Genomic DNA, 18,562 nt, shown 5'->3' with positions numbered 1-18,562 from the left:
CTGACATAACATTTTTTTTCAAATAGCTTGATTATTTTCCATCAGATCATTAAAGATAGCCCTACCTAAAAACATCAGAAGAGCTGTCTTTGGTACCTTTTATTGCTATACATACAAATGTTATTTCATGATCGTTAAAGGGAAATACACCTCTGTTGCTGGCATCTGGTTCATTCCCTCATAGGATCATAGAATGGTTAGAGTTGGAAGGGACCTTAAAGATCACCGAGTTCCAACCACTCTGTCCATGGCAGAGGGCACTGGACAAAGGGGCACCTTTCACTAAGCTACGTTACTCAAAGCCCCATCCAACTTGGACTTGAACACTGTCAGGGATGAGGCAGCCATAATTTCTCTGGGCAACCTGGTCTAGTGTCTCACCACCCTCATAGTAAAGAATTTCTTTTTAATGTCTAATCTAAATCTACCCTCATCTGCAATACAGACTTGTAACTTGGATACAACACAATACTCAATATGATCCAGTCACAGAATATCATTCCAAATTTGACAAAATCATCAGAGGTACTTGTTACTGGATATGCAATGTCACCTACCTATTCTTTCAGAATTCTGAGATGACAATTGCCCATCTCAGCCTTTGATCTCAGTGTGTTTCATTTTCTGTGTTTAATCTCAGCTACATAACCATGTGGTTAACCATTTCCCACATGGGCTAAGTAATCATCCTTCAGGGAAACTGAGACAAAGTTCTAATTTCATACTTAGGCTTCAGTTTAGGCCAAATACTTCAGCAGAAAATACCATGTCTTTGTTTTGTCCTCTTCTTTTCTAAGGCAGAAAAAACATTTGTGGGTTTGGGCTTTTTTGGAAGTGTCTAACTCAGTTGTGATGCTGGACTTTCATATTAGTTGCAAACAATCGAAACCATATACTGCCAATACAGTATTGCATAAGCCATTTCTGTGTTTCAAGCAAAAGAACTTTTGTGTTTCAGATTTCCCTCTCCACATACATTTCTATTATGGGACAGAAAAAGAGCTCCAGGATGCTGTAATGAAAAGTGAAGGTGCAAGTATTATCATCACCCAGTGAAAGACAAAACAGAAATTAAGTAACGTATTTTCTAAGCAGGAGTCTCTCTAGTTGTTAATGGTTCACAGAAGAGGATCATAATTATCAAAACCTCAAGTGAGATCTTGGAAGAAGCTTGGGTGGAAGGGTTGACATTGTCTGAAGCTGGGTACCTACCTTAGGAATTTACATCCAGAAAGAATGTTAGGTGTGCCAGGTGTTAAGCAGAATACTTAATTTTCACATTATTTAATGTCCTAACCAAAATACTTCAGATACATCTGTGTCCCCTAAGTATATAGAGAACTGACATACATACATAAATTATGGACACTTACCAATATAGACTAAGTTTGGGGATAATTTCTCTGGTGACAAACTCAGCCGCACAACAGAGAGTATATTTGCATAGACCATTTCAGACAAAGTTAGACTTTTTTATAGTCTATGACAGTGACAGAAGCTTACTGATGGGTTGCAGCACTACTTATGTGACTTCTAGATGCTGGTCTTCATGGCCAGGTTATATAGTTCTGCCCAGGAAAAAAACCCAAACAAAACACCAAAACGAACAAACACACACAAACAAACAAACATACCATAAAGAAACACATTCTAAACATCAATGTAAAAGCAAATACTGATATGTGATGTATCTACCAACACATATTGCACAATTAAAATCCTGAGAGAAGGCACAAAACTATTTGTTTGAAAAGACAAGATTGAAGAATGAAGCCTAGCAAAATGAATTAATGAGAGATAGATCAGCAGCTTTGTAATGAATAAATGATGCCAGGAAAGATCACATATGAAAGGCCTTGAAAGTAAACATGAATAACCTGCTTGCTGCAATAAAAAGTTACCGCAGACTTTGAAAATGAGATAAGCAGCTGCATTCTGAAGAGATATGAAAGGCCTATAGCTCACTTTCAGAAGACTGCGGAAAAAACACACTGACAATTTTATGAGATTTAGCTACCTGGAAAGACAGCACCATAATGCATCTTAACATTATCATGCAAGATAAGTGAGAAAAATTCAGACATAGCTTGATTGAAGTACGTTTCTTATACAAGTACGTGGTGTCCAGGTCTCACAAAAAAGCTACAGGAATAATTCTGGTATAATTGTGACAGGTCAATGGATGAGTTACAGCAATCAGGAAGACCTGCCCTTAACCATGTTGAATATGAACCGTTTATTACTCATAATGCCACAGATATAATGGCTGAGACACATATCACCTAAGTTTTGATGTCTATGTCATCAGTGTCTACAGCTGAGCCAATCCCTTGTTAGCAATTGAATTTGTGTCTATGAACGAGGAACACAGAATGAAATGGAAAGAAAAGCCTTCATATGACAACTGTTGATGGGGTATTAATAAATTTGAAAAGGAAAGGGAATAGAACAGCAAAGTACGATTCCAAGAAAAATTTATTAAGTACGATTCCAAGAAAAAAAATCATTTGTTAATTACAAAGATTTATTTGTTAATTTAGAGGCATCTTGTTCTAGCCTATCAATAACAGAGTTTTGAGAAACACAGAAGAATTAAGTAGTGGTTACCAAAGCATGAAAGCTCAAATTCCTTAACTGTGAAAATATATGGCAAACTTCGAAACTGGATGACAAAGTTCACTTTAGATTTGAAGGTTATTTTTCAACCTTAGGTATCAGAGTAAGAATAAGGATTTTATGTCTGGAAAAAAATAGATGCTGAGCTCTGTATTATTAAATGGTAGTTGGAACTAATATCGGATGATGGGTGGAACTAATGAGCCTAGTTTCTTTTACTGGTTTTGACTCATGGCTTTGCAATTTGAAAGAGTACAAGCTCTGACCAAATATTTCCAGCAATTGGAGCATTTGAAAGAAATTTTCTTTTTTTTTTTTCCTTTTTTTTTTTTTTACACAGATTACCAAATGCCGAACCAGGTATGTGCTTATACGATCACTGTAGGGGTCTGTTTCAGCTGGCCATTTAAAAAAATTGTAGAAATGTCATTATATTTGACACTTCTTTCTCCATCTTCTGTGGAATCAGAGACAATACAAGTATTGTCTCAAAAAGTAAACAGGACAGAGTTCAGCACTGAATTTTGGGACTCATGAGTTAAGATTAATTTGGCATTTTTAGCAGACAACGAAACAACTATACGAACACTTGTAGAATGCCTGCTTGGTTTCAGCAATGACTCCTTCACTGTAAGTGCCAAGAAGCAGATAATGATAATCCCATGCCTTTCCTTCCCACCTCCCTGCACTCAGTCTCCTCTCTCCCACCCCAGTAATGATCAATGGATTCCCTCTAATGGGTCAAATATGACTTGGGCATGCTTTAAACAACTTTCAAAAACATTTGAAAAGTAGTATCAAAAAATGCACTCTGCAGAAGTTATTACATAATGTGTTATGGATTCTTTGACAATTATTATATTCTTTATTGGATAACATTGTGAAAGAGTAAGGATAACACCTTAGGCATTGAAGCATATGGCTTTACCTTAGTTCAGTGATAGGCAAAGTACATCTGATCTTTTAAAGATCCATTTCTTCCACACTGTACATGGAAGTCAAAACAATTAAATACTCAGGTAGCATGCCTTTTTTGTATGCAATTCCTAGACTCTGTCACCATAGAATATAGCTTCTAGTTTATGTGTGTTATGATGGAAGACATTTAAACCTGAGCTGATATATGAGCTCAAGTGTTTCAATTTTAAGGTAGCGGACTTGAAGATATCTTACAAGAGTTTGAAGGCTTCAGTAACATTTAGAAACTAATAATTTTGACCATGACAAGACGAATGGTAGTAGCTCTTTATAACTTCATCCAAAATGAAAGATGGCGTAGGAACGGTTATTCTAACCTACACAATACCTTTATAAAAGACTTTTTGGGAGCAAATATTATTTGCATACATTGACTGTTGATATTTCTATTAATTTGCTCTTTTGTTTTTGTCGCTTATAAGACAGCCACCAAAACCTGCTGTTGTGTATGAATTCTCCAGAAAAAAAAATCAGAAAATTCTGTGAGGAGCAGTTATGAGGATTATCTTTGTTGCATTCACTACAACACACCGAGAACTGTGCCTTTCTTTTTTACTTCCTTCCTTTACAAAGGGCAGACAGCTATATAATCTAAAGATTAGATACATTACAGCAGATTAAAGTAGTTGCCAGTCTGTCTGAATAGTCTGAACATGGCCAATGCCACATAAGTAGGAAATATTACAGCAGCAAAACTGTGAAAAACACAGCTCAGTTGGAAGATCTTTCTTAACTATTCTCAAGCTACTGAACTACTCTCTACCCTCGAGTATGCAACTTTCATCACTCAAGAAACTGTTACATACGAGTACAACTGCACACTTTTCCATATAGTTCCGTAACTCAAGTTTACTTCCATATACTTGAACTTAAACATGTTGCTGCAACACCAAATGATGCTGTGCTCTGCATGTCAGTTATCACTGGTTACTAATTCTTTCCTGCCATATTTAGAATTTCTGCCTGTCTTTTAATTATAAAACTTCTTGGTTCACTTTGTGGACTGAAGGAAACAGACACAGTAAGACCTCAAAACAGGGTATTTTCCCTTAATTCTATATAACAAATGGGACTTTATTTTCTTGCATAACCCTCTCCTTGAAAGCATTAAAAGACAGTGATGGTAACCGGAAGGCTTATAACACTAGGGAAAGAACTGTGCAAGCAGGGTTCAAATAAATAAGTTGTGCTCAAGTTAAAGCACCACAAATACAACAAAATGTTTTGGTATCTAACTCGCCTATTTTTCCATCCTTCAAAATCATTCTGAAATTTTGAAAAGTCATAAAGAAGAGAAAGAAAAAACAGGTCAGCAGGAGGGAAGAGTTTCAATGTATTTGTTTTTGAACAGCATAAAATAAGGATAAAGTTATTTCTAGAGTATTTAGTAATAACCTAGAAAAACAACGCCATTATTTTCTGTCTTCATGGGATCTTCCTGAATTTATCTATTACATTAAATTACTTCTTGGTACACAAGACTCAAACAAGAAAATCCGGGCTAAAACTAGCAGCAGTTCAGAACTGTTGTTTAACTTAATATTTTTAATAAATTTCAGCATACTGTTATTAGCAGCTTTTTAATTACAGTTGTTGTATACACACATACCAGTGAAATTAGATACTCTGCAGTCTTACAGTTTTAAGGTTCTTAAATCATGCCAGTGCAGATGTTCCTAATTACTTTAAAGCACAAATACACAAATCAGTTGTTCCAGCTCCAGCATAATTCAGCTAAAGGAGTTTTTAAAACTGAAAAAAATGAATAATAGTTAAGCATAGCTAAGATGGGAAATTGTTAGGAAATAATTATGTATAGTTTACATAGGGGAAGGAATTCAAGTCCATCTGAGGCAGATAAGAAGCTGTGATTTGCCTGAGGCAAATATAAAATACTGCCAAATGAAGGTGACACTATCAAAGACGCATCAAAAACCTACAAAAGCATTTATTTCTCAGCAGCAATCATCATTTTACAAGCCCACATTACTGGGACTTAAAGTTTTTGCAGGTCATTGTGCAGACTTTTGTGTTGGGGAGTTCTTCCTTTTTCTTTAAGCTGCTAAACAGAGTCTATCTCCACCCCTGCTTTGTATTGTTTCTTGAAAAAAGATATAGTAGGTAATGTAATACAGCATTAAATCAATAAAGAAGCTGAAGCACACAAGCTGCGGGTGCAGGCAGATCCTTTCCATGCTTCTTTCTCTGGCAGGAGCACCCTTATGCACCCTTTCCTGTTGGGCTCTGGGCTTCCACAGCTAATAGTATAATGCCAGTGTTTCTTCCAGAGCAGCATGTTTTATAATGCAATTAGCATGTAGATGTATTTTGTTTTCTATATGAAATAGTGAAAAAGGTGGTCATTTAACTAATAAAACACAATATATACAACCATACATTGTGCGAATAGACTTACTGCTCTCTTACCTTCTGTATTGTCTTTAAAAAATTGTCAGAGTGGTGGGATATATAGTAAAGTTCCAGCTCACAGAAATTAGTTACAATAACACAAGGCATTTCTATACGCATTTGAACAGCTGCTATATGCACATAAAAATTAAGACTATGCATTTTCCCTTATATTTTTATTAGATTAAGTCAACATTAGGTATACAAGAATGTCTTTGTTTTGATCAAAGTTTTACAATAATATTAAACAAGAAAAAAATAAAAAAAAAAAAAGAAAAGCAGAGAAACCCAGCATAACCAGATTTAAAAATATGAATTTGAAATGAGTCCACTGTACCTTGAGTCACCTGTTGGATGGCTAGCATCATCCCAGAAACGGTATCGGGAATCAAATTTTCCTTCCAATTGTAAACAGGCATCCATTTCAAGATGGGCAGCCTTCTCATACACCAGATTTTGATATCTTCAAAGCGAACAGCCTGCATCTTCCTGCAGACTGCATTTCTTTTCCTTTTTGCTCCTGTCATCTTCCCCAGCTCTCAAAAGCAGTTTCTCTTTTAGAAGAGTGCACAGTTGAGGGATCGCCCTGCTCTCTGTCAGTCTCCAGTTCTCTTCAGAGATTTTGTAGTTCCAAAACTACACAGAAAAAAGAAACAATGAACAGAAGCACTTCAGATTTCTGCAGCTGTTAACTATACTCAATGAAAACACTTATTAAATGCTCAGTCATATAAACAGCTACATGAAACGTAAGAACTGTCTATTTCAAGGATCACATTTTCTGCTCTTTGCAAAGAATTTGGTCCAGTCTCATGTTAGTTTGTGATTCTTTCCAGTAACCTCTCACTTTATATTCACTGTAATGCTTGTGCTTTTGGCTTCAGTCCAGTGGCAAAATGAGGTATTATTGGGTGTGTGTGCAATACAGGCTGGGCTATGCTAATATGAGCAGCAAGTGCCCAGAGGAGCAGGCATCTCCCTGCCAAGCCTTGCCTCTTCTAGAAGATCTTTTCTGGCTGCTGATGGAAGGCAAGAAGTCCTCAGCAACCCTGGGGCTAGCAAACTTGTTTTAGTCCATCAATGTTCTGTCTTCTAAATGACAGCAGAAAGCTTATTTACGTAGAAAATGCAGAACATCAGGTAGCAATAAATCCTGCTGAAAATATACATATTCTGTCTGTAGAAGAAGACTCAGAGAAAAGTGTAACAAGCTCAAAGTGTAGTGAAGACTGCAGCTATTGGCTCCACATGGCAAAGTACCAGAAACTCTTGAGATGATCATTCTTCTCCAAGGCTACTCCTTTTTGCTCTTGGCAGTCCACCCAGCAAAAGCTCTCTCAACAAAGACAGTTCACCAAGTAACTTCTGATCTTGTAATAGTATCATGCACCTTGTGTATAGTACAAAGTGCTCAGAAGCAAAGTGATAAGAGCATGGAAGAACCTTAGAAGTTATTAAACATTTAAACGCTTTGTTCGATATGGAGCAAGGACACTGTGGCTTTCCTCCAAGTGTTTTTGCATCTCTGAATGACAAAGAGATTTAAGTTAAAGTGTTAGACACATCACATGAGTGAAATGTCTTCCCAATCACTATTTTGCAGATGGCAATATTTTTTTTAATATTTCCATTTTATTTATATAAATTACTTTATATTTTATTCTTCAGTTTCAGATGAGCAGAACTGAAGCTTTGTCCATTCAGAACAACTTCAGAAAACTGAGATTTTGTTTCCAGATGCAACAGAGAGAAAAGCACAAGGACGCATGCACCACAGTTCATTCTGCTGAGTGGCATTCAGGTGGTGTTCACTGTTGTGTCCATTATAAGCACAAAGGGAAAAAGAAAAAACACGAAAAGATTGCTTAAGGCAGACCCTCACTTTTAACTGTCCCAAGCTTACTTATTCTTTGCCTTGCCTATCCTTTTAACTATGTACATTTTTTAAAGAACAGAAGAAACACAACACAGATTTCTCCTTCTTATTTCTATTAAAGAGAATAAACCTCTATGCATCAATTCTTTTTTTCTTTTTTTCTTTTCCCCTTTCTTCTTTTTTTCTTTTTCTCTTTTTTTCTTCTGATGTGGCATTTCTGGTTCTGGTTTTGTGTGTGTGTCCCTGCTTTTCGCTCAAAAGTGCAGTTCAAGGGCTTCATAATCAAGGTTTTTATAGCTACCAAGTGTTTTACAGCACAGGAGTTTCCCTACTTTCAATAATCAGAAGTGGACAGGAATCTTTCTGGCTACAGCAGGAGTTACTCAGCTATCAGGGGCTGCTTAGTTTATATAAAATGTTCAATACCTCTAACTATAATTGCATTTACTGGGGCAAAACCAAAACATTTCTACACATAGATACATATGTATAAAAATGTACATATGTACAAATACCCAAATATGGGTATTACTGTAAAAGAAACTGGTCCTCTTTCTTCTTTTTTTTTTTTTTTTTTTTTAATTATGGCTCACTAGAAGTTCTGAAAATTATGAAACAGTGGGAAAAAAGAAAAGACATTACAAAACCAAAGAACCATCTCTAAACACTCAAGAACATGTTGTCCATTCGCCAAATTTTTCACATCAAAACCTTGAGGCTGTTTGAAACAGTCTGTAATTGAGATTTTCCCACCTCGTATTTGCAGAGTCATCAGTCCCAGATTAGTATCTGAACTCCTAGGATTAGCTATATCAACAGACTTTTGTCCCTCACTGACAACAAGGGATGGTTTCTCTCTATGTGTGTGTGCATGCGTGAGTGCAAACATCTTACAAATAGCACTTGAAAATAAGCCCTGTTAGATACAGACAGAACTGCATGTGCAAATCCTTGGGATGCCTGTGCTAATGTGGAATTTGTGCTGAAAATTTGTTTTACTCCAACAATTACTTTGAAGAGTAAAAAATTGCATTATCATTAAATCTGGAGTTGATAACATCATCAATAGCCTTGAAAATCATTGTTCCTTGTTATAACTTTGAAATCAATAAAGTACTCTTAGTTAGCAATGACACAAAGCCATGTATCACTTACAACCCTCCAGACAAAGAAATCAAAAATTTTAAGGGAAAACAGATGTACAGGTATTCATAACAGCAAGCCTGTACCTCCCTACACAGTAGTCCAACATATTAAAAAAACATGAAAAAGACACCTTCCCAAACCACACCAATAGCCTGAAATATATACTGTGTCACACACACAAAGTTTGAAAGTTTTCACATCAGGAGGTTTTCATTAACCTATAGATCTATAAACTCCCAGACTATGCAGACTTTTCATACTTCAAACTGTATCAGAATGCACCTGAGCTACCAGAACTATGAGAAGCTCTCCTTTCCTAAACCAGGTGTATAAAAGTTAGTACTCTGGAACACCGAAAGATAAGTTTGAGAAACCTTTAGTTTTATACATATAAGTCAGTGTATTCACACACAGATAGCGTTGTAAGGTTAGATGTTTAGCAACTAGCTCTTGTGATGGTCTTATATAAGTAAAGCTTATTTTCAGGTGATTAGACAGGGTTTTTTTCTGGGAAACACACAAAAGTATGATTCTAGTAGTGTATATATGCACAATGTTAAAAAGATAACTACATAAGTCAAGATTTCACAGACATCATATACAAAAAGAAAGAATTACTGCATCATAGATCAGATCTGGTGGGCTTTTCAAACCTGATTTATAGTAGGTTCCATAGAAATGATGTGGGCATAGAAATGTGAGGACACTGCATTTTCACCGGCTCTTCTAACATTTACATATGTTGGGTATTTACATGTATGGTGGATACATGGAGGTAGGAGGTTTGATTCTCTGGCTCTTGCCTCAAAAGATTTAAAAAAATTATCAAAATACAATCTAACACCTTACTCCCACTTAGATCTCAAAAAGAAAAAGTTCTGGCAAACTCTGAGAGAGAAGTCCTAATCCTCACTTTATATGGAAGCAGCTTTGGTAGTTAAACACCATGCCCTTGCTCAAGAACTGGCTTTAGTCTCCGCATAAGCTGTCAGGAAAGTTCAAGAACTATAAGACCTACACTTCTGTTTACATATGCTCAAAAAATTAAGTTATTCATACCTTGGGCAGGCATAGGTGCCATGATGGAAATAATGTGACTTGTTCTTTGGAAGTTTTCTTGGAAAGACAGATCACTTACTGATTATCTGCAAACATCCAATATTAGACCAATTTGGCCTAACTAAACCTGTATTCCTTCTGATGTGTGCCATTTGCTCCCCAAGAACTTCTAGTGCATCTGAGTCACTTTCCCACTATTTTCAGTGGGCAAGAAAAAGTATGTGCTATCATTAATTCAAAGCTATATGCACCTTTCTGGCTTGCTGACCACTGCCAGAATATATATATGATTGAGCTCTGAATATGTACCGAATATATAATGACTGAACTTTTCTCACCTATTCTTCAGTGGAGAAAGTAATTTCCACTCATCCTCGCCCTCTATCCTGAGCAACAATCTATACGAACTCATTTGTGATACTGCTGTGTTTCTTTAAAATACAGTTCACAACGGACAACGGATTAAGAAGATACTAGCTGAAAGAATTAAGAAAAAAAGACTGGCAAAAATCTTAGTCACACAAAGCTTCTGACTTTAGGAAAGACAGCTAAAAATCCAAGAAAAATCCTAGGAAATGTTCCAAGTATATTTGACAAAGCACAGCTGGATGGGAATGGAAATCAGATTTAAAGTAAGGGGTGAAAGGTACTAGCTCAGAAAGAAAAAAAAAGGGGTAGCTCGTACATCACAGAACACAGCACATGGGAATATGGCACAGTCTACTGGAATGATAAGAGATTGCTGACAAATGGAACAACAACAACAAAAACCCACAACAACAACAACAAAACAAAGAAAAAAAAAACCAGTAACAAAAATACCTTAAAAAAACATTCCTGAAGTTTGAGAATTTGTAAAAAAAAGTCACATGTATTACATAAACCCAGCTGGGGTTAAACTGCAACAGCAAGCCACAGAAGTTTAAATATGCATGTTATTTACCATAGAAATTTAAGGAACCTCCCCCTCTAAAATTCTGGAACATTAAAATCAAACCTAATTCACAAATTCCAAAGCTTGCCAATGTATCTTCCACAGTTGTATGCAATGCAGTTATTTTCAGTAATACATAACTTTAAAAGCACTCCTGATTTCAATCATCAAACATTTAAATGTGGACCTAAATTGAAAAAGATAGGATTCTTACCCTTCACAAAACAGATTAAGCTAAAATCTCCATCCCTTCATCATGCAGGACGTTTAGGAGCTGCTATGGTGACAGTAATAACTTTTGTCACAGAGTAATCCTAATTATCACTAGATAAAGGTGAGCATCCAGGCAACAGAGAAGTCACACCTGACTCAGATGGATTGGGCTGGACTTCAACATCTCTTTTCAGCGCCGTTAACGATGCTGCGCTGAAGGAAACTGTGTGAAGCAACACTGACATCGAGTGGCTTTGCTTGGTATTTGCCATACAGGTGCTAATGAAGAGAAAAAATTTAAAACCATTCGGAAACTATGTTAAACAATTTTAGAACACCTAAAATGAACACAAGAAACCCATTAGTGTCCATCTTTTTTTAGGAAAACATCTGTGAAGAAAATGTAATTTTTTCACTCTATTTTAAGGTTATTTCTCACAGCTCTTTGAAGGTTACATTCAAATTTACATTCAAAATTGTAAAAAACATTTTTTTTTTCCTTCTTTTTAAGCTGGGATAAGTGTCACAGAATGGACTGGAAACTGAAGTTTATGAACTCTTACATTTGAGAATGCATCTCCATAGCCACTATACATAAATAAGTATACACGTACACTGACACTAAACACAGAAACATCTTGTGGTAACCCTTAGCCTTGACACAGATTAATGTGCGTAAGACAGATCTGTTTAAAGTCTCAACATCAAAAATGCACCTTGAAAAAATGTTTAAATCACAGACATCAGTTTCTTCATATTGGTTCACTTATCCAAATGTTAAGGCAGAGTGCATAAACCAGGTTTTCTGACTACTGAATGCACAAACCAGCCTATAAGCCACACAATGAAAGAAGAACATTTGAACTTTGTAAATCAACAGATCCAAACGTAAGTGACCCCTTCCCTTTAGTATGCCTTGCCACTTAGACAAATAGCAGATAAGTCTAAAATGTAACTGTTCAAAAAGTGCAACCCACTGTTCCCAACCCATCAAAGGGTTCATGTGTCAAGCTACTTTTTTCCTAAATTAATATAATGTTCTCATTAACCAAAGAACATTTAGGTGCTCACAGATTACTGTTCGTCTCATGAGAGAATTACCTGGGAACAACTATCACGAAATAAGCATTCCTGAAGAACTTCATCTCCAGATATCCTTAGAATTACAGAATAATTTCAGAGGGGAGGGACTTCTGAAGATCATCTCATCCAAACACTTCATCAAAGAAAGGATAACAGCAAAGCCAGATCAAGTTGCTCAGGAGCATTTTTCAAATCTCTAAGGATGCGGATTCCACAAGCCCTGGGGACAAACTACACTTGTGCTTAAACCCCCTTGCTGCATTTTCCACCCTTATGCATTCAACCAGAATTTGTCTTGGTACTGCTTGTGAGCACTACCTCTTGTCTGTCTACTGTTCAGCTCTGACAACAGGCTGGCTCTGCTACGTTCCTTTGCTTGTTCCTCAGACATGAGACTGCCTTGCTTCAGTTCACTTTCAAGTGGACTCAGAAAATAAGGCAGTCTTACTAGAAAAGTAACCACAGATGAAACTAATCAGAATATTTATTGTCTTTTGTATCAGTGGGCAGCATAAGCTGATTCCAAGCCTTCAGACACAAAAAGTATGTTAAAGCTAAGTGAAGTTTGCTGCGCTTAGGTGAAGCAGTAGCAATGCGTGACTGAAAAAAAGCCACCTCTGTGCTACAGGAATTCTACTGTCTGTGACCGTGTCGAAAGCAGGAAAACCTTAGCTACCATCACGATCATGAAAAATAATTTTAATAGTCATATAATAGATCAATAGAACAAATTTCAACTAAGAGGAAAAAATGCTGAAATGTGATATCACTGTCCTTTTGCTTCAAAAGTGGTGCAGAAAGCATCGCTTTTCTATAGCATCCTCTGGTTACCATTTCTTCCCCAGAACATAGACTACACTAAAAACTGTGGGCAACATAGAAAGCTTTTCATATTCCCTCTCTTCAGTGTTGCATCACCTTACGGCAGAGAAATGGATACTAAATTAAAGGTTATCCCAATTCACATAGGCTTCCGCTAATAGTAAGTTTTTGTTCTGACACTCCTACAGAGAGAAGATCTGAATAATCAGCAATATCCTGCCTCCAGACACTTCAGCAAATAAAATCCCTTCCTTTGCATGCCATGGTAACCTTATCACACTCCTTTTCCTGTGTGTGGAAGTTTCTAATTGTCTTGTTTCTACACACTCTTACGATGCACTGTGCTGCTGCTAAGGAATTTACAGACACATCATTTGGTGCAAGTGTTAGAAAAGCCTGCAATTTTAGACTGTCCATATACTTTACTCATTGGCTTAATTTCAGCCAGCTGAAATGGATAATTAATCACCTCACTGAGGAAAGTAAGTTAATAGTGTAATTATAAGGCAACATATTAATCCAGATCTGTAGGCTGTCATAGTATAAATCACAGTGGTAATAGATTTTACAACATACGACAGAAAATACAGCCATTCAGATAGGAAAGCTTATGAAGCGTAATAATAAAAATTTAGTATTTAAATATCTAGTAGCTTGCTGCCTTCAGAGACAACAAACTGATGGAATTCCAGGACAACAGCCAAGTGAATTTCATGGAACCTGTGGGACAGTTAAAACAGTTCTTGAAAAAAACTGATCTAAAAGCACTAGCATATTCATGTAGCCCTTTGTTTCTTCATTTTGATTTAAAATACTTGAAAAGGTATTTTATAAGACTACTACCTTGCAATGTGCATACTACACAGAAAGTTTCACAGGAGAACTCATGAAGAATGAACAGTGTGTACTAAATAAAAGGGCATTTTCAAACATGAGCCCAAATGCTTTCTATCGCCAAAAATGTTGTTTGCCAAATGGACTTAATAATCGTTAAATCCAGTGTATTGTACAAAATACTGCCCTTGTGGCTATGAAGTTAGAGGCAAGACAAAAACTTCTGTGCTATTTCTAATCTGAATTGTAACATCAACTTTAACTGGTTACAGAAATAAGTCTGAAAGACATATAGAGGCATAAGAACACTATTTTTCTAAACAACTTGACTACTAAAAAAGGTAGAAACCTCAGAAAACTCACACAACAAACAGCTGTACTGAACTACCTTGCTTCTATAAAAAATATCTCATCCTTGTTTGGGACTTCAGGAACTACATACAAAACACTTAAGTCCGAAAGTAATTAACTTAAACTACAGGCATCCACAACTTATTAAAACAAATTAATTTCAAATTCCAGCAGTTATGCTGGAAATAAGTCAAAGTAAATCCACCGGTATACTTGCCAAGAGCTCTGAAATCAGGAACCTTTGTGCTACTTCTCCAGCACCTTCTTCCAAAGCGCTGGGAACAAAATCGGCTCAGCCTGTGCCCGGTAAATCAGAACACAGTGACCTGCATGCCAGGTAATTAAGAAGCCATGGAAATGTATTAAAAAAAAAAAAAAAGAGATTGCTCTTTCAGAGATGCAGTCAAAGTGAGCCCATATATTTTATTAAAAGTTCCCACTACACAGATCCGTATTCCCTGCTTCCCAAGACAAGGTCAGTTTTTATTTGCCTACAAAATACAGAACAATTGAGATGATAACCCAACCAATTGCAGCTACTTGCATGTTTTATGCAACTGTTCATTTCACACAACTCTTTACACTTTGTACAACTGATTATGTAAGAAAGTGATCAGGTTTGCATGGCCTGGACTCTATTGTTTGGACATTTTTGCTCTTATTGTTACTGGTCTATAACTACTGCAGCTCCAAATCTGATGAAATTGCCACCCCCCCTTTTCCTGGTGAGGGAGCACAGACTAATGAGATGATTGCTCTGTACCAATGCTCTCTCCTAAATAATTCAAAACCTGTATTTTTAAGATGTATTGCCAAAACAGAAAAGCATCGACACCAATCTATAAGAAGGGCAAGAAGGAGGACCCGGGTAATTATAGACCGGTCAGCCTTACCTCCGTCCCTGGAAAGATGATGGAACAACTTATTCTTGACTCCATCACTAGGCATATCAAGGATGAGGGGGTCATTAAGAACAGCCAACATGGTTTTATGAGGGGGAAGTCATGTATGACCAACCTTATAGCCTTCTATGAGGAAGTGACTAGGTGGAGGGATGATGGTAGAGCGGTAGATGTAGTTTTTCTTGATTTCAGTAAGGCATTTGATACTGTCTCCCACAGCATCCTCGTAGATAAGCTAAGGAAGTGTGGGCTTGACGATCAAGTAGTGAGGTGGATCGAGAACTGGTTGAGAGGAAGAAGGCAGAGAGTTGTGGTCAATGGCGCAGAATCTAGCTGGAGGTCTGTGACTAGTGGAGTCCCTCAGGGGTCGGTGCTGGGACCGGTGCTGTTTAATATTTTCATCAATGACCTGGATGAGGGAACTGAGTGCACCCTCAGCAAGTTTGCTGATGACACAAAACTGGGAGGAGTGGCTGACACACCAGAGGACTGTGCTGCCATTCAGCGAGACCTGGACAGGCTGGAGAGTTGGGCGGGGAGAAACTTGATGAAATTTAACAAGGGCAAGTGTAGAGTCTTGCATCTGGGGAAGAACAACCCCATGTACCAGTACAGGTTGGGGGTTGACCTGCTGGAAAGTAGTGAAGGGGAAAGGGACCTGGGGGTCCTGGTGGATAGGAGGATGACCATGAGCCAGCAATGTGCTCTTGTGGCCAAGAAGGCAAATGGCATCTTAGGGTGCATTAGAAAGGGAGTGGTTAGTAGGTCAAGAGAGGTTCTCCTCCCCCTCTACTCAGCCTTGGTGAGGCCGCATCTGGAATATTGCGTCCAGTTCTGGGCCCCTCTGTTCAAGAAGGACAGGGAATTGCTTGAAGGAGTCCAGCGCAGAGCCACAAAGATGATTAAGGGAGTGGAACATCTCCCTTATGAGGAGAGGCTGAGGGAGCTGGGTCTCTTTAGCTTGCAAAAGAGGAGACTGAGGGGTGACCTCATCAATGTTTACAAATATGTAAAGGGTAGGTGTCAGGATGATGGAGCTAGGCTTTTTTCAGTGATATCCAGTGATAGGACAAGGGGCAATGGGTGTAAACTGGAACATAGGAAGTTCCACGTTAACATCAGGAAGAACTTCTTTACTGTAAGAGTGACAGAGCACTGGAACAGGTTGCCCAGGGGGGTTGTGGAGTCTCCTACACTGGAGATATTCAAGGCCCGCCTGGACAAGTTCCTGTGTGATGTACTGTAGGTTACCCTGCTCTTGCAGGGGGGTTGGACTAGATGATCTTTTGAGGTCCCTTCCAACCCTTGGGATTCTGTGATTCTGTGATTATATGCAAATCTTTCAAATACATTTTGGAAAGTAACTGCGAAGGCTGTGCTCTTCATGGTGTATGCATTTAAAATTTTATTTATAAAATTGAAAAATCTTTTATAATCATTTCCTCAGCCTCATTTTCTGTAACCCCATAAAGAAAGGGAACACGAAGCCTACATCTTAATGAAAAAAATCTTACTGAAAAAACAAACAAAACCCAAGTCAGAGAGATTAAATTAATTCTCATAGCAGTTGTGGAAAGATTTCTCCTGACCCCAGTGATTGCTTAATTGACTGTGAAGTGCTTTGTTAAATAAAAATGCACTTGAGCATACGGCTGGATAGTTTGCTGATTCAGGTGCTTAAGCAGTTACTTCTGTTCAGTTCCTTATTTTCACAAATGACACAAAGCATCTTCTTTTGCCATTTCATCTCATAGTTCATTTTCTATTGCTACTTTTGAAATCTAGACTCTTTAGCTCTTGCGTTGATTTTCCCATTTCGTCCATTGGTTTATAATTTCTTTTCCCCCTTTTATTCAAGATTTCTGCATTCTGACTTTCAAACTCCATGCAGGCATTTCCCTTCCTCACCATTAAAACCTGCCCTGTGCGTTCAAACATGCTGATGCTATTATTTACAGATTTTTTTTTTCTGCCATAGATTAGTTTTGCACTTTCTCAGTTTAGAATTACTTCCTGAAATGAATCTTTCATTCAGAAACTTGCAATATTTTTAAGTTAGACATTAAGAGGAATAGTACATAAAGCATATACAGTACAGATATATTGTTTCCAATTGCAATTACTTTGAGTTTATTTTGCGAAGCTGGAATTGTAATAGGATTTCACTAAAGGGAAGCTTTCTCTAATATACAATAGTGTTTAAAAACATCTTGCTTTAAAACACATTTTGGGACTGTATCTACAGAAAACCTACTTACCAGAATGAAAGAACCTTCAATTCAGAGAGTGCCTTTTCAGACTTCAAAGAAACATGTTGTGCTTACTTACACATTTTGAATGAGAAACAAGACTAATTTCACATACCTGTACTGACACCAGTTTGTCACATTGGACTACCATTTCAGCCTCCATGGACAGAAGAGTTCTGTGCATGGTCCTCTTACATTTCAGATGCTCTCTGGCAACCCATATAGGGAAGGAGGAAATGTTACAGAGAAGTTTATGAGAAAGTAAAGCAGTGAGACTCCCAACAACCTTCCTTTACACAGACCATAAAGAACTAAATAGGAGTAAAGGGAGCCACGCTGAGTGACCAAAGGTTTGGGCAGCTGTGAGAGCCAATATTCACTTGGCCACACCATGACTTCAGGACTTCATTTCCCATCTCTTCTTTTATCTCCTACTGCCTCGAGCCATCTTAGACTCCAGTGTCTGATAAATGAGGGCCCAGTCTGCCATCAAAGCCTTATTTTATCTTCATGCATAATTAAAAGCTACCACTTTGATGTTGCCTTATTTATTTGTATGTTCATTTGTAAAGTGTGCTATTTAAAGAGTCAACAATTCAACACAATGTCAGTATAACATCAGACAGGAAATATCATGAACCTTGATGCTATAATGAAGCTGCTTTTGAAAAGGAAAATGGGACAAACATTGTAGTGTGAATTAGAATGTCTACCTTTAACAATAAAACTATTGGTCAGGATTATTTTTTTTTTTTTGCATATAAATTACAGATAATTTTTGAAGTTCTACAAAATTCTCTGTGTATATGTACCCAAGGTTTCTAAACAAAACCTGTATGTGGGGATTTCTTCCTACATAGAGACAAAGTTTGTTCAAGTATCCACATGGACATTTGCCCTGTGACAGCACTTGCATAAACTTCAGTAGTATATTTTTCTCCTCTTCATAAATGGATTTTGATATATGCCCTATCCAAAGGAAAATCAATATATCTATTACATAAATTAGTTGAAGGTAGAAACTAAAATCTGTGTAGGTTCTCTTTAATTTTTTTTTAAATAATTGGCCTTTCTATCATGCATAATGTTA

At 37.2% G+C, this 18,562-nt stretch overlaps 1 protein-coding gene across 1 annotated transcript in view; it reads right to left on the bottom strand.

The window, feature by feature from the left end:
• SLC26A7 (solute carrier family 26 member 7) overlaps positions 1-6,720 on the bottom strand; it is a 139,385-nt gene extending 132,665 nt beyond the window's left edge. The window contains exon 1 of the mRNA XM_065669148.1: positions 6,341-6,720. Within this exon, the coding sequence (XP_065525220.1) occupies positions 6,341-6,530 (190 nt within the window). The 5' untranslated portion in view covers positions 6,531-6,720. The remainder of the gene's footprint in view (positions 1-6,340) is intronic.
• Between the last annotated feature and the right edge of the window lie 11,842 nt (positions 6,721-18,562).

The sequence above is a fragment of the Lathamus discolor genome, chromosome 2, assembly GCF_037157495.1.
Source record: "Lathamus discolor isolate bLatDis1 chromosome 2, bLatDis1.hap1, whole genome shotgun sequence".
In the NCBI taxonomy this organism is placed as follows: Eukaryota; Metazoa; Chordata; class Aves; order Psittaciformes; family Psittacidae; genus Lathamus; species Lathamus discolor.
Note: the sequence above shows the minus strand (reverse complement) of the source record. Positions and strands in the feature narration are given on the sequence as shown.